We start from the raw sequence: 20,833 nt of genomic DNA, 5'->3' as shown, positions 1-20,833 counted from the left end.
GGTTAGTAATAAAATATTTTATGATTAAATATATTTACATATATGTAAGTTTTTACTCACAGTTAATATTTCATTGTTCGTATTATTACATTTCTTAATACGTATATGTTTAAAAGCACGAATCTGTAAAATTACTCTTGCTCAAATGAATTTAGCGCATACCATATATTATATAATTGTCTACAACACGGCATGACGTAAACACAACACGTTTTTACTTCATACAATATTACAGTCGATTTAAACAATTAACTACGATATTATTACTATGTTCCGCTCTATTTCCTTCATTTCCTTCTCAAGTTGACCAAAATCAATTTATTATTAATGGTTCATTCGATCTAGCAAGAGTTTTCTAGTGTCAATTGAACCTACATGATTTCGGAGTCATGGTACTAAACCATTCGACAATAATCTAGAGAACATTTTTTCTACGTTATTGGGTCACGACCCAAGTTCGTTTCAGTAAATGCAATTGCATGCAACCAAGTTATTGGTTAGCAATAAATAAAACATTTTTGCTAGGATTGATCAAATAAATGAATAATTATAATATTGTTCCAGTATTTCTTTGCTTAAGTTGAAACAATACCTGAAGCAGAAACATTTTGAATTCCTGGATAAACATTACTGTATAGTATTGTACTTTTGACTACACATACAATTTAAAATTGGAAATTCAAACAGATTATCATAATCAGATGTAATTTTCTTTTCAGTTTTTTAGATTTCAAACCAATTTAGATAAAGATACAGATAAATAATAAATACCCTTAAGTTTATGGTTGACTTGCATTAAATTAAAAAATAAAATATAAAACTAATCAGTGAAATAAATCAAAGTGTAATTAATTTTTTATACAATTTTCTGTTTAATATAGACATATACAAAGTAACGCTTTAATTAATAATAGTAATAATAAACAGATTTAATATTTCGATTCTCATCGGCCAAATGTAATTGTTACTGAAATTTATATTACCTATGTGCTATGTGTTGATTTAGTAGTAAATTTTGCCTAATAATCTTAAGTAACACGTTAATTTTTAATTCGAATATATTGATTATAAATAAGAATACAGATCTAAATAATTAATTTCAAATTGATAGTGTTTTTAGCAATTTACCGAGAAGTATATTATAATATGAAAGTATGTGGACTTAATTCCTCACTCGATTTTGTTAAAATTTTTAATTTCAATATAGTTATGAAACAATTCATTACAGATAATGTTAAATTTAGATTACGCGAAATAAAGTAATAAAATTTAATTTGAGATCATATTGTGAGTTAGTTGGTCAAAAAACTACTTAATTTCATTAATTTGAGATACACTTTAAGGTTTTGATTAAAAAGTAAATAAATGAAGTATACATTTATGAAAATGTTCACATATTTAATAAAATATAATGCAGACATATAATCAATACTACATTTAATATGATAATTTAAATCCTAATGTCATGATTACATTGCTAAGTTTCAGCTTTCTGGTCGAGCCTTCAAGTCACAAATAGGCACTTAATTAAAAATAAAAAAAATAAATATTTATTACTTCTTGTGTAACGATAGTGTATGTATTGATTTTAAATGTCTTGTATAGTAATTATTTATATATAAGAAAATTTCTCCAACATTATTGCATAACTGTATATATATAAACAGTGTTCTATAAAATATATTTTTAAATATTTAGACAAAGGTAAGGTATAATTCATAGGAAACTAATTATTTTTATCGTAAATTCTAGGAAAAAAATATATAAAAAAAGAATAATCGTAAATTTCAACTGACTATAAATAGCTCAAAAAAAGTCAAAATATTATGAAAATTAAATTATGTATAGATAATATTGTAATTTGACGAAAATTTCAAGTACAGTTTTTAGTTTTTGATTTGTAGCAAAAAATAAAAATAAATTTTGCCGCAAAATGGTTTAACTTACACACATGATTATAAAATTAATAAATTTTTCGCTCCGTTCAGAATCTAAAGAAATATAAAAATTATATTTTATTCAGATTATTTAATTATTTATCTTCGATATCTTAGATCTTCTATTGGCTCAGATAAATATTTTCCCATTTATATGAATGAGATAAATGATAAAAATATACCTATCTAGATTATTTATCTGGATAAAACACAACACTGTTTATAAATGGCAAATGCTGTACTATTATATGTAAATCATGCCGCACGTAATGGTTTCTTATATCGAGGATATGTTGAGTTCATTTGGTGACACGCGAGTGCGTGCAAAAAGCGAATGCTTAAACTTATAATCAAAGAACACACGAAACATTTGACGATTCGGTTACTTGCGTGCGTCGAATTGTATGCATAAAACTCGTTTGCAATGCGCGTAGTGGATAATACAAAAATAAATATGTTTTGAATATACATTGCGTTTACGATCAAATGACCACGGTAAGTCATTTTAAAATAAAATAAAATAATATAAAAAAAATTGAAGTGTCAATAAATAAATAAAAAAAATATTGCGATTGAACATGTTTCAAATACCAATTTTTAGTTTGAAATGAATTATCTTTTAGAATTTTTTTTCCTTTCCCTACTGTCAAAAATATTGGTGTTTTATAAATAATACGAGTACTATTAATGAATTAATATAATATGATACGGCGTAACATGTATGGAGATTGGGTGACAGACAATCGTTTCGCTTTGTTTATATAAGTGAAAAAAGAATAATTGCGTACGCGTCAAAATTAAACTGAAAACTCGCATCTTGGTTGCTGCAGTAATTCTCTAAACAGAAAAACAATTCGATTTTCTTCGAAACAGCAATCGAATTCCATAGTTTCTCTCGTTTCACCGTCGGTTGGTATTGAACTATTCTAAAACGTTCGTTTTTCGTCGAGTACCGTTTACATCGAGTTCATTCTCGACGAAAAATAAAAACATTTCTCGAAAGTTTTGCGTCAACTACCGTTGACATTCGGTTTCAAAGTTTGACAGGTGATACGTTTAACATAAAAAAAAAAAAAAATCATCACAATAATTATTCAATGGAAACGATCGACTTATTCTTTCGATGATGCGCACTGAAAATTTGATTGACAAGCAAAAACTAACGTTGTCCAGAGAAGTTTCAGATTCAGGGAGAACCGGCGCGTTGTAATAATATTTTGAACAGTGTAATATTTCAAATACTCCAAGCGTAACGCATACCGGGTAATCGGGTTACCGTGGTCCCACACGGAGTCCCGCGTTAACGTGCACAACCACTGGTACCACGCGGGTGTAAAGCGGATCCGAAACGCATCGGACAACGCACGGTTAAGTAAACTGCGCTTTTGGTAAACTGACGCCAGCTGATCGTCGTCACGTCGACCTCAGCAATTATCAGATCGGACAGATAAGTACCGAATAAGCGGACTTACGAGGTCGTACGGGATTGTAACGTTTTTCGTCCTGCCTCTTGTCACGCGACCCGGTCGATCGGAAAAGTTCGTTATTAGTTCGAGTAGCCGGCCACCGAAGTTTCAGCCGAGACCGTGTGTCCAGTTCAACTTCATCGATGACCCGGGTGAGTAACCGATAAGTCCTTCGTGCAGTGATTTTTTCTTTGTTCGTACGCACTCTAACGCGTACGATTGATGTGGTATTGTTTACAAAGCTCGCCACATCACATAAAGATTAAAGACTGTTTAAAGTATCTAGGGGGTGAACTGTTTCCACCAGTGAAATTTGTCATAATTTGTTATAATTTGGAGAACGATTTCAACCAGTCAGTATTGGGGTGGTTTTAACCCTAAGAACTACCCTATTGGCGCAACGATGATCGAAGATTAAATTAATTAACTCGACAATGTTAAAGTGTTGTATTGATCATCGGGTCTATCAGTACTACAATACATAATATGGTATATGTAATATGAAGTCGATCCGATTTTCGTAAAGTTATTTACACTACAGATTCTTTCACGATTTTTCCTAAACTTCTGCTAATCATTTGAGTTCACTATGTAAGTATCGAAACTTGTGTTGCGTACCATCCGATTGACCGTAAATCAGTATCGCTAAGTCTGTTCAACGCTTACGAGTAGGTAGATGTTGTTAAATAATTATTATTAGTTGTGGTGTAAAAGTGATTTATTTTAACTATTTAAAATTATTCTAAGTACAACAAATTTAATAACTGATTTGAAATATTCTGAGTCCTAATAATTTAATAAACTGTTTAAGTCTAAGTCCAGACCATAGCCTACACTGGCGTGACAGTGCTCATTGTCGCTTACCTAGAACTTGTCTGATTTATACTTGTTTCCGGGTCCTTTATATGCCCGATATCTATAATGATTGTCGCAAGTGTATGTGTATGTGAAAAATGATAATCTTTATTTCAATTTTGTGTGAAGTGACGTGTGTGTCTGATGAATGCATGATGATAATTTGTATGATTTAATTTATCCACGGATGTGGTTATCTTAACAATCATCTCTTTGTTTACGTATGCGTATAGTACTTATTCCAAACTACTCGTATTATTAATTAAATACTCAGAACGCGACACCTGAACAGTTTTTTGTTTTGAGGTATATGAATTCTTTGGCTATCCTACAGTTTTTTGCCCACCTACGGTCTTTTAAATTAATATCTGCAGGTTAGGTTCTTTCAGAATACGTAAAATATGGCCAGTTTATTTCTATCGAATTTTCCTTATTCATTTTACTTTAATATTTCTCAAACTACGCAATGCCACATTTTAAAAGCCTTTAGAAATTGTATTTTCTGTTACATTTATCACACTATAGTGTAGGTCAGGGGCAGCCAAACGATCGATAGTGGACGATTTCAGAGTCGATCATGTTAGAATTTATTTTTAGGCCATGTGCATTTCAACAATGCCCAGATCAACAAAATAAATATTAATATGTTAATTACACTTAAGTTTTTAGATTTTAGAAATTATTATACTATTTTTAGTAATTAGTAATTAGTTTATAATACTTTATAAATGTTTATATACGCTTTAAGCAAGTATTTTTCTTAATAATTATAATTATTTAATAATAAAAACATTTTTTCAAGAAAGTCGATTTTCAAAGGTGAAGTATATTTTTAGTAGATCGTGGCCAAAAAAAGTTTGGCCATCTTTGGTGTAGGTAAAAATATTATTCCGAATTCGATACATATATAACTGCAATATTTCATTAGGGAAATAATTATCCTACCACTACAGTTATCTTTTGGATAATATAAATGGTGACATAATTACGAAACAAAATAATTAAAAAAATAAATTGATCACCAAAATATAATTAGATACTGAAAAAGAAAAATGTTTGCGATATATTTGGAATAATTATATACGATATCCCAATTTTAAAAACTATTCATGTAATTTTTAGTACAGTATGGATGACTTGACTTTAAAAATAAAAAAATAATTACGATATAGCAACGGTTCTAACTTATCTAGGCACGCGGACTTCTCAAAAATTGATCTTTGAGACCACGGAATCCCGAGCGTATCAGTATAAAAATATTATTTCAATATCTCGTTATTTCCTATAATTTAATAACAACCACTCATACTGTTTGAATTTATGACCAATGAGACGATAGTTTCGGCCGACCAACACACATAATGTAAATTATATCTTACTATACTTAAATATATTCCCGGTTGAATAAATGTGATTCGTACATACATACATACATACATACATACGAATCTTATAAACGGTATTCGAAAAAATAGGTGTTAATGCGTAAGGTGTTGGTCGTACCGTAACTTGATGTCCTGCAATCGTCCTGGAGGGGAAAATATCCTTAGACTTCGATCTACAATACTACAAAATATCATTAAACTACTACAGTAAACCTAAGGTTTAACCGTAATCCACGGGTTTTGGATGGCATCGCTAGCAGATGATGACAGGAAATCAAATGACTTCTACAAAACCACTGGTCATCATCGAAGATATCCTCGAGATGCTTATCAATGAGCACGTTCATGTGCATCGGAAAGTATACGCGTCCCTCGTAGCCCGGTTACTGTTACTAGAATATTTGTGGTACACCAGTAAGTGAGATGACCGCCGAAATTCCGAAAATATTGAGTTTTGTTTATTGCAATTGTAATAATATTATTAGAGTACACAACGATTGCGAGGACAAACAACACGATGGGCGTACGTGTTCAAGATGAGTTAAGTCCCGTGACCCCTCAGAAAATATCGGAGTATTTGGGTTTTGAAACCACACTCATCACACCGAGCGCCCGAACTCACCACGGTATAGATACTGGAACTCCAGAGTAAGGGTAATCAATTTTTATTTTTTTTCTCATCACATTTAATTAATTCATTATTTTTGGTTCAATTCCATATTTTTTTTTATCAGATACATTATAAAATTCTTATTTGTATGGTTCTTAAAAAAGAAACTATCTAAAGATTAAGAACAAATAAAAATGCAAATTTATAATCCAATGTTGGGACAAGGGTAAAATTGATATCGAGTAAGCGGTTGTTAAGTAAATAAAAATGTTTTATATAAATAATTCAATCCAAATAGTGCAGTGATTAAATGAAAATATTATGATATTAACAGAAATTAATCATTGACTAAGTAAATATAATATTAAAAACATAAACAAATAAAAGAAACACAATAAAAATATAAATTTTAAAATGAAATTTGTATATTCGAATAACGGATAAAATGTTGCAAAAAAACGAAATTTCTTCTACGATAATGGATACTTCTGATACGAACTACTTGAACTAAATTCAGTCGAAATTAAACGGCGATTAATATAAGAGCAAAATGAGTAGATTCTATCAAAATTCACTGGGTTTATAAGTATTTAGCAACCGTATTAACTGCATAAAATGAACCACTGATAAATAGTTGTACGAATTCTAATAGATGATGCTTTGATACTGCAGAGTGAACGAATTTAAAAACTTAAATACTCGAATATTCTTTATTCTGACAACATTATATGAAACGTAACAAATATAGTAAATAAGATGTACGTTATTATTATTCAGTCAGTTTCTCACTACATTTATAATTATAACTTAGCTGAATAAATTTATCAACAAATCATATTAAAAATAATTAATATCGATTGTTACGGACAGTAAAATTTTTTGCGTAATTTTATTAATCAGAAGTTTAAATTAAAACTAAAAAATTGAATTATTGAACGAGGATATGATATACTTAGTAAATCAGTTACAACGTAAAGAAGCCAGTATGACCATCAATAGTAATTATATCACGATGATAAAATCATTGAACTAAAATTTGGAGTACTGTCAAGAGTTGTTGATTATATATAGGTACTATCTATATAAGCTAGAAAGTGACTCAATAAATGATAAAGCAATTATATATCTGTCGTAGATAACTGTCGCACTGTAAAAGAGATTTCCGAAAAATCGACTGAACTGGTATGATGCGGCAACTATGAGAAACTTTATGTCAGTTTACCGTTTGACTTTATCAGTAAATTATTGTATTAAATTATCAGAATATATAAAAGACTTAGAACGCGGAATACAATTATTAACCCTATACAAGAGATCTACTGAGTATATATCTAAATCATTCGATTCTGATTACTTAATTAAACATTAAGACGTGAACGTAAAATGGATAAATTGAACTAGCCCTCAAAACCTTTTAATAAAATAAAAATTAAAAATTAGTAAATAGAAATTGTAAATTAATACATAAATAAATAATCAAATAATAAATATTTAAGATAAATAAATGCTTAACGGGACTAAACAGAGTAAACATTTATTTTATTGACTTTGTATATTGTTGCGTGCCGTCGTTCAATCGTAAAGATGTAGAAGATTTAGGAAAATATTCCAAATAAAAATACTCAATATAGTTTAACTGTTTATTTAAAATTTTTCTAAGTACTAATAATTAATTTAAAATATGATCTGGTGTGGAGGTGCTCGTTACTACTCGTATAAATCACATCTAAATATTGGTCTATTCCCAACCCCCTTATATACTTAGGTCTTATGGGAATCAATCGTGCCGCTTTGTGCGAAAATCGTTTTCGATTATTATAAATATAAGATTTATCACTTTAGTGACCTCTTTAATATTACTATTCGCACATATCTCATATGCGTTTTTATTAAAATATGTAGCCATGTTAGTGATACCTTCTGGTCTTAATTATTCCTTTCTACATTGTTCACCGATACCAATTATTTATTGGTAATTATAAGGACCTACTTTTATGTATGTCCAAAACATCGTATTACCCTTTAATTAAATTAATAGTTTCTTTTTATTATTGCGAATACATTATTATTCATAATCATTTCCCGATCTTACTAATTACGATTTATGTGGTCCCGCCCATGTTGTAAGAGTCGTAAGGACCCACATCTATGTATATCCATAACAATATATATAACAATGAATTTTTAATTCGAAACCGGTCGTACTTTACTAATATAATAATACTTCACGCTAAGCATTTGTTTATTTATTTAAATATTGAAATCTTCTAAACCTACTTGTTATATAAACATTAAGAACAATATAATCTGTTTTCTTTAGATTTCCCATTTCTACTCTTGAATTGCTGGAAAAGACCACAGTATAATGTACAAATCATATATTATATAAATACTAAATTCTATACTAAAAAACCAAATTTAATTAACAAATAATTGATAAAATGACTTGCGAATAGTAAATTCCATTCTTTTAAATATATTTTTTTTAAATTTCGTATTTCAGTTATTTTTTAGTGATTTTCATACGTCCGGGCACAATTTGTTGATGTTCAGATAATAATATAATTATAATGATTAGACAAAAAATGTCTCAAGTTTTTTTTTTCTTTGTCATTGTTTATGTCATACTTAAACGCTAAAGATTAATAATATCAAAAATATGAGTACATACTTCTTACTATAATGTCAATATTTGCCAAATCAGTTTTGGTTTAAAATAAATTCAACGTTATTTTAATTTATTTAATGTAAATCATTTTTAATCTATTTGAGTGCTGTTGAATATAAAATACGAGTATAACACATATTGATGTTTTATTTGCAGTGTGTCTCAGGTAACAAAATATTATCTAGATAAGATAAAGATAATTTTCTAAACAATTATATAGATTCTGATTCAGATGATCATTTTTAATTATATCTAGATAAAGATGTAAATGTTTTATTTAGATATTTTAAAAGATATTTTCAACTTTTTGTTCAAAAAGAAGCATAAAAAATAAACATATTTCAAAATTATTTTAGACAAGTGTTATTAATATCTTATAACCATTAATTTGAATAAACAACTCTAGTAGGAAATATCTTCTTTTAATTGTTACGAAAATATTTATTTCCATGCACTTTTTTATTTCAATAACTCTGTACCCACAATTCATACAATAATTAAATATAGTAACTACACACAAGTAGCATTAGAATAACATAATTTACTTAACTAATAGAATCATATATAAAAAATACGAAAAAAAATTGTACAAACAATTTTAAAAAGTAGCTAATTAGGCATTGCAAATTCAAAAAAAAACTTTTTAAGTGTAATAAAATCCAATAACAACTTAAGATTGTAAAATATAAGTTTAGGATTTTATTATATACGATGTTTAAAAAAAAATATTTTTTATTTATAATAATATGTAATTGTTTACAAGGTATAAGGTCCCTTTCACACGAAGCCACTAGAACAGCGCCACCATAGTCGCGCCACCACAAGATATAAATAATTAAATTATGGTATCACACATTGTGGCGCCACTCATAGAAATTTGTGCAACCAGACTTACTGAATGCGCGACTAAAATAGTAGCGCCACCGCTTAAATGTATAAGGTTGTAATATAAAAACGTACAGTCTTTTCAAACGACTCACTGCCAATGGCGCGTGTTGACGTTATTTTTGACGTTGACAATATTTTTGAATATGCATAGCCACTTTGATACGGTAAAGTCTATTATAGAAATTGAAAATCGGCCGGCGACGTGAAACTTTGCTTGTAACGAGTATTCTAATCGCGATGTATAAAAGAAATATCTAATGACACATTTTCCGAGAGGTTTCATCTCATATTTTCTCATATTTATTTGTTGATAAATATTCTTGAAGTTGTATTATTAATTCGTCAAACGAATTAACATACATTGTTTAATAATTAAAAATTGTATCATCATATTTTCTTAAATCATTATAAAATAAGTTAAATAAACCCTTAGCATAATGGTCAGACAGTAATGAATGTGCCCAAAACTTTCTATTTTATTTCCGTTAACTTACAACACGACTGTAGAGATATACTGCATATAGCTCTTCGACTTCCAACATAATGAAATGGAACTAAATTTAATTTTAAGTTTATGGCTATATAACATAATCTACATCGAAACACAAAATCGCTTCTGGAAGCATGAACAGTGACGATGATTTTTTGATGCTCCTGATCTGGTGGCTTCATGTGAAAGAGACCTAAGTGTTACGTTATGTCCTAAAATATTTTGTCCATTTTAAACTCCAACCACCAACTCAACGGCCAAAATCCAAGATAGTTATAACTGAAACTCATAAACTATTTAAGGATTAAACATCTATTTTTATTGCGAAAGACCAGTTTATTAATTCATCAAAAAGACTCATTATTGTAAGTAGGTACAGTGAGAATGAAAAAAATATTCAATATAAAAAAAAATTATCATTAACCGTGTTGGAATTAACAATAATATAATAATAGTTGTCAATACCTTTACATAATAGACCGGGTGAATTCGAACGTTTATTAAGTTCTATCGAGTGTCACTTACTTTGGAGTGAAAAAATATAGTACTTAGTGTTTGGTATCCTTTCGTTGAATATAAATACATTATTTATGATCACTACGTAAATACATTTTAAAACGTACACTACACCGTCCGTCCCTGGCTGTACGACGCAGATATCTATCCCCGTTTATACTAACGATTTATAGCCACAGCGTTTCGTTAGACTGTCAGTGTAAGTAATAATAATAATAATAATACTCGTTATATTATATTGATGTATGGTTCACGAAACCGTTACGTACGGATATGATGTAGACCGCGGGTGGATATTGTTTACAGTGTACAATTTCTACATTCAGGAAAGGATAGACACGGGGTTTGCCAACTTTTAATAGCCCTGGGCTCTCTTATAAATTTATTTTAAGCCCCTTTTATTATTATTTTTCGAGATTCTATAACTATCAACCGCATGCGTAATACGCAGGGGTCCTTTTTACTTTTATTTTTTTTCATATAAAATAATTACTACGGCAGTAGCACCTTTATATGATGGTATCCACGGCACAATAGCGTTATAAGTCTTAATAAAACGCCAAACTCGCTTGTGTGGTTTCCATCCAACAAACGTACAGCATCACGAATTTTCGTTTAGTAAATCAATTTTGTATTATTATTGATATTAAAGTAAACTGATAAATCACCAAATTTACAGGGAAGAAAATTTAATGTCCTTATATGTCGGTTTTTTATAATATTTTAATTTTAAAATGAGTAATGAGTTCTTACGAATAATAATATTTTACGTACTTGCTTAAAATTGAAAAAATCGATGTACAAATCGATGTTTTATTCTATAAGTTTGATAATAGAGTTCAGTATATTGTAATATTAAAGCTACACGAAATCAGTCCTATTAAATGAATATTTTCAACGTTTTGCGTTTGCAAAACGAAGATGACACATGCGTGGTAGCATCCTTTTAGTACCCATTTTATTTAATAATTTCATTATAATGTTTCGGGCCCTAAATTACATCCCTGGCCTTAAATTACTAGTCTACCGCTGCCTGCGTTACATAGGTATGCTTACGCTATAATATTGCGACCGTACTACATTTCGAGGGAAAATAACATTATAATATAATAGTAATTATTACTGTTGACGTAGTACGACTTTGGGTAGACTGCGCACTGCGAATGTATAAAGGTATAACAGTATAATATTTATATATACACGTGCACGTGTATGATAACGATATTATTATCGCTTAGCCGTACGATAGTATTTATGATATGCGTGACAGTGCAAAATAAATGAATATGATTTTAATCGGGAGAAATAAAATTCTTGCTACTTACAGCGTAGTGCGTTCAGTGAGTGTAGAGTTATCCCATAGAATTTTTTTTTTTTTGTCGTAAAATTATACGTAACAGGCGACTTCTAAATAATATAACAATAAAAAACAAAACAGCCTTTTTGCGCGCACGCCCGCCCCGTATTTTAGGGCGAAAAAGTAAAACGATGCAACAATATAATATTTATAGAATAATACGCAGGTTTATATTTCCAAAAAAACATCGTTCCCTCACTGTTAAACCTTAAACGTTTATAGTTTATGTTTCACTGGCTGGGAATTGGATTTCGTTGAACAAAACCTTTCTCAATTACCCATTTCGGAGTAACTATTTTGAAATTTCTATCAACTTAAAAACTTATAAACTTTTTTAATTTGATTTGCTTAAGATAATGCACGTGTGCATAATGTATACAGTACGTGCGGCAGCCTCGTCGAAAACGTTCGGTAGTTCGTTTGGATCAACTAAAAAACACGCGCTCCTAAATAGGTAGGTAATTGGTATATTATACGCAACCACTCGGAACGAAAGGTGGTATTAGTAGTCCATTAGGCTATCGGCAATACGGTCGAACGTACCGTTGAAACGTTAAAAAATTTCAGAACGCCCGTCGAATGCGTAAATATACAAACGGTATACCTACGGTGCCGGTCGTAATTATATCGTAAACAGCGTTGAACCGTATCATAAAACGTAATAAACAAAGAAAAAAATGTTAAAATTTAGACACCCCACGTGGGTATTGAAAAATCGGAACGGTGAATCTTTTATATTATATTATTATAAATTTATAACGGTAAACTATCGAAAAGTTTGGTACCAACTATTAAAACGTGTCAGCTACAGGGTGTGATTTGTTAAGTTATTGAAACGACGTATTTATTTTCCATTTTCATCCGCGGCGTGCTGCTTTTCTTCGAACGACCCTCCGAAAGGGTCCTTAAAGTGCGCGTTCGAAAAATAACCCCTGCGTAAAAAGCCAAACCGTAGCGTTGTTTTTGCGCTCGTATTTCGTGCAGAGTATCGCGCACGTATTCCAATATTATACTCGTTGCGTATATTTTGTTCTGTAGGAGTCTGTTTTATTTTCAAATATTCTGTCCCGTAACTTGGCAAGAAAAAAAAAACGCCATTTAACGAAATACGATACGACGTCGTTGTTTCCTTGTGTATTATACATATTGCATGCCTCCGCGGTGACGGTGTGTTCATTTTTGCAGCGGCATAGCGTTTTTTGTAATTTTAACGTCTCTCACCCATCCGTAACATCGCACTCCAAACGCGTCGTTTACTCGATCAATTACGACAGCGGTTTCGATCAATTTGTCCGCAGACGTGCGTCCAAAAGTTTTTGGTTGAAGTTTGAATGTGAACTGGCTGTAGCTTAATGTTAAATCAATATTAACAGCATATATACGCGTGCGTGCGTACGTGTAACTGTAGGGTAGTGAGAAATAAGGAGTCGTTACTCAAAATGTTTTTATGGGTTTATGTATCGGGCCAAAATATGTATATGTATACGTATACAATTATATGTACACGGCATATCATCGAAGTGAAGAAAAAAATTTGGCGATTTTAGCTCTTAATAAGGATTGTTGGTAAATTGTTAAGCGAAGTATGAATGATTTTCGTTTTTCAATGCTCAGTGAATCGGATCAAACTTTCAACAAAACTGCCCTGCACTCTTACGGTCGATTCGAAGAATTGTTCCTAAAAGCATACTATTCTTCTTAAACGAAATTACTTATTTCCTTTTTTTCTGCCGATCGATACATAACATTAAATTATTATGTAACGTGTATTATGTTAAAAGTAAATTTAAACTACTTTGGACTATATTGTACCGTATAGTCTAAAAAAAGAAAAAACACTTTTTTGGTGGATAACGTAACCTATAAACATGGGGTGGTGGTGATAACTTACCGATCGGTCGCCGAGATTTCGGACCCTGCAATGTAAATACGTCATCTGGCCCACCGTGGCGGTCACGTCACGTCTAGTAGCGTTGTCGAAGTATGGCTGCGAAAACGGCTGCTCCCAGTAGTTGAGGTTGCTGTTTTGCGACGGTGATTCGATCAAACCATCTGCGCACAAAACAGAAAAAAAAAACCAAGCAGGTCCCGTTAATTGTATCCATCTTGTACATGAATTAAACAATTTGAATAATAAATAACGCGTGCACCGTTGCTTTTGATTTAGATATTATATTATTGTTGTTACGGTGTAGGTTTAATTACAGTTTATATTGCATAAAATTTATAAGTGACGGACTAGGTAGGTGTATATTGAATAGAAGCATTCGTGGTTACAGAAAGCTACAATGATAAACTTTTTACAACAATTTGTGCATTTCGCTGAAGACTAATTAGGCTTCTTGAAGAAATAAAACGTTTTTATTGCACGTGATAATAATGTCTCGAAAAAAAAACAACTGCACATACACAATCACGTACATACACAATACATATAACAATTTGTTTGATTTATAACTCTAAAGGCATATATTCACCGTGCTAAAATTAAGTTATTCGGCACATTATACAGCTTAAACGCATTTTTAACGACTGTGCTGTACGCTCAGGTTGTAATGCTATATGAATATTATAATGTATACTATTTATAATTTTTTACGGTTCAAATTTTATTACAGTCCGCTCGTATCATAGTATCAGTGTATGGTTATCAATAACATGTTTTAAATGTATTGCTTTTTAGAACTTGAGCACATACATAACGCATCGGCATCAATGTGCATATATTATTTTACGATTTCTATTGACGTGGCGCTGTTCTCTCAGGGTTGCGCTGTGAAACGATTCGTTATGTTCACGGGGTTGTGTCATCTTCGTTGTTGCTAAGTAAAACGACTGCGGGGTGGCGTGGACTCACGGCACGCGGGCAAACACGAAGCTTTAATATTGTTTTGAACGTCACGAAACCAGCCATTGTTTTCAAATATCGATATCTAAAGAAGGTTTTCACAAAGACGTTTACCACCAAACCACTCATATGTCATCGATATCGCCCACGTCATCTCGGGATATTTATCTGATACGGTAGCCGACTTATTGTTTTCCGCTCACCACACGCGGTATCATTCGGCTTGACGTTTCATAAACAACACGCGGCGAGTAGTATGATATAATTCTTTTTTAATTATTATTATTATTTCGTTTTTTGTGTCTCATAATACTGTACGACACAATAAACTTACTAGCACCATTCCTTTTTAATAAGTTGAACAACTCGGGCTACGATGCGCACGGCTTCTTACATATTTATTTATTTTAGAATTACCTACAAATATCGATCAATACGAAGACTTATTATTGAAAAATAAAATAAAATGGTTTTATATGGGTTTAGCAAAACTTACAGATACTTAATGCAGTTTGAATGTACTTAATTCTTATATTCTGAGGATTATGCTAAATACATAATTCGTAAAACAATATATTATGAAATTAATTTTTAAGTTCTTATCGTAAATCAAAATATAATTTATTTTTTTATTTTTATTAATATTAAAATAACATGTACAATTTGTATATTTTATCACAATGAACAAATTTGATTGAAATATTTTTTCAATATAAAATTAATCTAAACCTAGAAAAGCTAGGTATATAAAAAAACAATAGATCCTTATTAACGAGTAACAAAGGTCTGATAAAAATATGGTTACGAGTCTATATTGAGAGATAAAATAAGGGTTGTAGAATGGAACAATATAACGAAAAATCATGATGAGATATGAGTATTTCAGAAATTAATAGTGGTAAATAAATAAAATCATTGATAAATAGTGGTTTCAGTAACATAGATAGAATTCCGGTATCTACAAGTGATCAACTAAGGAATCAGGACCAAGTTTTTTCTAGATGATAAATAAAATGCGAGCAAATATCTAAGCTACATAACCATAACATAAAAATATTTGAATGAGAAGGATAGCCGTAACAATCAAATACTTTGGAAAAGTGTACATCAACACTGATTGAGCATATGGCAGCCGAAAACTTTATATACCTACGTGATTAAAATACTAAAGTTATATATTTAAATGAAATTGAAAAACATGATATATCGATGGAATAACAACAAAATTTTACGCATACATATATGGTATTATTCAGCGAGAGGAATTGTACATAGTGAATAAATCAACGAACTTTAAATTAAATTAACTTGAGTATTTATTTATTTTATTTTTATTTTAACGATACCTAATATTACAACTTGAAAATGATGTGTAAATTATAGTACAGTGAATACTAATATTTAAATACCAAATTATCACAACACCATTCCAACATTAACACGTTTTATTCGATCATTGTTTAAAAAACAAAATTTTTCATCATGGTCGTCGAAAAAAATGATTTATAAAATATGTATAGTGTACACATATATCTATGCTGTATATTTGTAGATTTGTAGCAGAAAACGGAATCGATGAATAAATAAAATTAGAAGTACCGCAGGCTATTAAATAACTATACTAAATTAAAATGTTCTGTATTTAATATACAAAAACAAATAATGGAAATTCGTTTAATGTAAATAAAGTGTAATTATTCGGAATTGTAATTTTTTTTCAAAATATATATTTGAGTCATAGATTTGCTGTATTAATAGCGTATAGTTGTAATTGTTCGAAAATAGTTTTGTCTAGAATATTCTCGGGGTAGTTCACGGGCACTGCCGGTCTACGACCGGGCGCACGGCGGCACGTGTTTCTGGGAAAAAACCGGTTTGCGGACGACACAGCCGCGTAATTTCTAGAATTTTCAAGCTACCGTGCGCTACGGATATAAAAGGCCGACATGCCCCGAACTCTACACAGTTTGTCAGTTACACAGTTAATTAGTTGTTGTAATTTATAGTGATCGCTAGGATTCCTTTTTATAATATTTTCATAACGCATACTGTCACGTTTTTATCGGCATCGGGCTGAATATTATATTAAAATAGTGTATGTCGCGTCCTGCCTGCAACGGGCCGTAGCATTGAAATTATTAGTGTTTTTACGTTTAATATACAGTCCACTTTTTAGTTCATTAAATTGTGTTGGTTCAGTGTTTTATCGACTTTATTATTACCTGATCAGTCTCTCACGGTGTTCTATACACCCGCAAATCTTAAGCCCGGATATAGTCACCAACAGTAATAGTAAATGTAATAGAAAACGGCTAATGAAAAACGAAAAAAAATCAACAATATCAAAATCGTGTTTTTTTCTTCTGTTTCGTGATCAAGTTGTTGAATAATATGTACCACTAAGGATCGTGGTCCATGGGGTGTTCAGTATTTAAGTATATAACTATTAAATTTAATCCATTAAAATGACAGCACATTTTGTACAATTGTAACTTCTTATTGTTTTATAGTTGCAAGTGGTAAATTCTGGTTGTCACCGACGATTTTTCCCAATGGCATTATATTGACTTATCTAATTTGAAGCCTTTTACATTCGCTTGTTATTTTTATTGAGTTCGTCAATAGCATATACAAATTAAATAAATGTATAAAACTAGGAAATAATACAAACGAAAAAATTAAAAATTAAAAAAAAATTAAATATCAGGTATTTTTACTGTGTATATATTATAATATATTTTAAATTAAATACCTTGAAAAATTGTAATATTTAACCTTCTTTTTCTTATTATTATGAAAAAATATTTATTTTTTTCGTGATAAGGTTATTCTATTGGTACAAAAAAAAAAAAAAAACAATACATTGGTATATGTATAATATATAAATATACATATATTTAATCCATACATCGAAACATTTAAAAAATAAAACCATGTAGAAAAGGTGTTTTCATTTAATTTGACATTGATTGATAAATGAGAGAAAACCATTTAGTCATGTAATGTGATGAAATGTTCAATTATAATTTGATGGTCTCAAGAGAGATTACCAAGGTAAATTGTACATTTTGTTGAACAAAATCAATTTTTAAATGGATGGAAAAATATTAATATAACAAAAGTATCTACATAGGAATTGAATGAACGCGAACGATAATAATTGAAAATCAAATAGGCTATCAAAGTGAGTATTGAATCACATATGAATTTATAATAACAAGAAATTATCATCATAGCACAGACATGTTTGGACGGATAGAAATGCATTATGACGTGGCTTTGTAACCCGTAATAATGCATTAATACAGTGGTATTAAGCTTAGAGATATTAATTAGTTGTTAAATCGAAATCAATATTGCAAGATTTTGTGTTCAAATTAAATTAATGTATACATAATAATTTGAAAATAACACGAAATGTTTAGTGTATTACTTGTACAGAATACGTTGCGGCAAATCATTACTAAATGATAATAATCGTAACATAACGTGTTTAACGGTCCACCTAATTCAAACATTATTTAGATATTTTAATTACTAGAAGCTCGGGAGGTAATGACATTTTAAAATGAATCAAATCGGCGCGGTAAACGGCATTGTTTTTAATTTTCCATAAATCAAACGCAACGGGAGATACGCAGTTTTAACATTTTTATTCTAAGCGGTAGCTTAAATTTATACCCATAGATGAAAATTTAATTATATAAATATAAATTGCAATTGAAATGATGTGGTATTAATAATATAATATATACGAAAAATATATATTACATTATAATATAATATAGGAACTCGTACGCGATTAACCTAAGAATTTCAGAAAAAGCTGGAATTGCCATAATGATTTATTTCGTAAACGCTACACTATGGCCGAACAAACATCATTATTGATCTGAGTATAAACATAAAAATCTATTTATACTGTACATACGGATATAAATATATAATATATGTACGGAGTACCACGAAATGCATTCTTTATTGTTCGGTTCCTTCTTCTTAATATATTGTACGCGCTATCCTGTATGAAATATGAAATACAATTCGCGATGACGTTAACGCCCTCGGCCATCCTGTACTCGGCAGCACTGTTGTTATTGTTATTACATTGGACACGTTAAAAATACGTTCCAGCTATTATTGTTATTATTTTTGCACAGTAAAATGGGCGACGGTGGTGGTGAATTCTGACTTAATTTCGTAAATACAAATCATCGAACGGTGAAACAATTCATTGAGAAGAATCGATCGGCGTGAATAATTTGTCGTTGCCACTGTCGTAACCACAACGATTTTGATTTCCATTTATAAATTCCGACGATGAGAGTATAAAGATTCTCAGGACTTTATGCGTGAGTGCGCTAAGAAACAGTGTTCAATGTGGGGGTGTGGAGGGAAGAAAAAAATACTCGCTTTAAGAACAATTGATTTTCTTAGTCAAATCCCAGTATCTTTGCGTGTTACACTGTAACATAGAGGATGTCAGGATTTATAAACATTTTATCCTTTGTTATCAGCTTAAAAATATATAATATATGCATGTGCGTTAAAAAAGTTTTATACGAGTGAGGAATATCATCATTGTGCGTGAATTTAACGCAAACGATACACATGGCCGTGTATTTTATATATACATATACGTTACACACATATAAACTATATAATACTTGCACACATACACATACACATATATATATATAAATCTGCATCCATTCATACGTCATATATATGTATACGAACGTGAACACAATCCAAGTTTATACGGTACATCCATATTATATTCGACGTTAAAAAATTGAAGAGAAACAATATATAGAGAAGCAGTGTCGTTTGCTTTGCAATGTTTTTTATACTTTTGCAAATATCCACTTCAGTGTACATTTACGCCATCCATACGCATACACTACCTAGCCCATTCTACACACGATTTACCCCTTTTGCCGTCTTCTTTTTCTTCGCTCCGTGCGACTACTCAAAATTCACACTTTTAATGCATTAAAAGCGCCGCCACACGAACGCCGAACGAATATAGTGCATAAAGTTTCCGTCGCATCGTTGTCCTTTACATCGTGAACTTTAGCCATTGTTAAGACAAAGATGTGTGTATAATAATAATAATAATAACGTCAGTCGCTTCGGTCGTCACACTCTCTCTCTCTTTTTGTCCTCACAACAGTACATGCACATGTGCCTTCAATATTTATCCATTCACGTACATATATATATATATATATATATATATACATACATATAGATCAAAAATATGTTCCCGTTTAATATTAAATACCACTACGTCGGAGGCAAAACTTGACCCTTTGTGAAGCTGCGTGGCGGTTGTGTGGAATTAGTGATTTACCGTCAAGTATAAATTGGCTGGCAAACTTTTGGCACCGACCAAATTTTATTTCAATATATCCGCAGACACCACCATATCCTTTCCTCTTCTCATCTCTTTCTCTCTCTCTCTCTCTCTCTCTCTCTCTCTCTCTCTCTATTTCTCTATTTCTCTCTATCTTCCCCATACGTGTACACTCGTTGTATAGAAGGAGGCGCCCATAAAATACATGAGCTAACAGTCAGTATGGAATTTCAACTCTCAATAGTGATATTACACCATACGGGGGTCGAGAAGGAAGGAACAACGGTACCACCGAAGTCGGAGGACAGTAGTAATTTGTAAATGCTCGGATCAGTACTATATATACGGTTTCAGAGGTCTAAAACGTGACCCTTGCATTTATCTTCCATCATTTTATGATCATCCGAGCCAAACGGGCGCGGAAATTTAAAGCCGGAATGTAAACATAGCTATC

At 30.8% G+C, this 20,833-nt stretch overlaps 1 protein-coding gene across 1 annotated transcript in view; it reads right to left on the bottom strand.

Annotated features, from left to right (window-relative positions):
* The window catches only part of LOC112685088 (protein amalgam-like), a 306,794-nt gene that overhangs the window by 34,339 nt on the left and 251,622 nt on the right, over positions 1–20,833 (bottom strand). Inside the window, exon 2 of the mRNA XM_025556861.1 lies at positions 14,064–14,224. Within this exon, the coding sequence (XP_025412646.1) occupies positions 14,064–14,224 (161 nt within the window). The remainder of the gene's footprint in view (positions 1–14,063; positions 14,225–20,833) is intronic.

Source organism: Sipha flava, unplaced genomic scaffold (assembly GCF_003268045.1).
Source record: "Sipha flava isolate LNK unplaced genomic scaffold, YSA_version1 265_pilon_pilon, whole genome shotgun sequence".
Lineage (NCBI taxonomy): Eukaryota > Metazoa > Arthropoda > Insecta > Hemiptera > Aphididae > Sipha > Sipha flava.
This window is presented reverse-complemented; position numbering and strand designations above follow the sequence as displayed.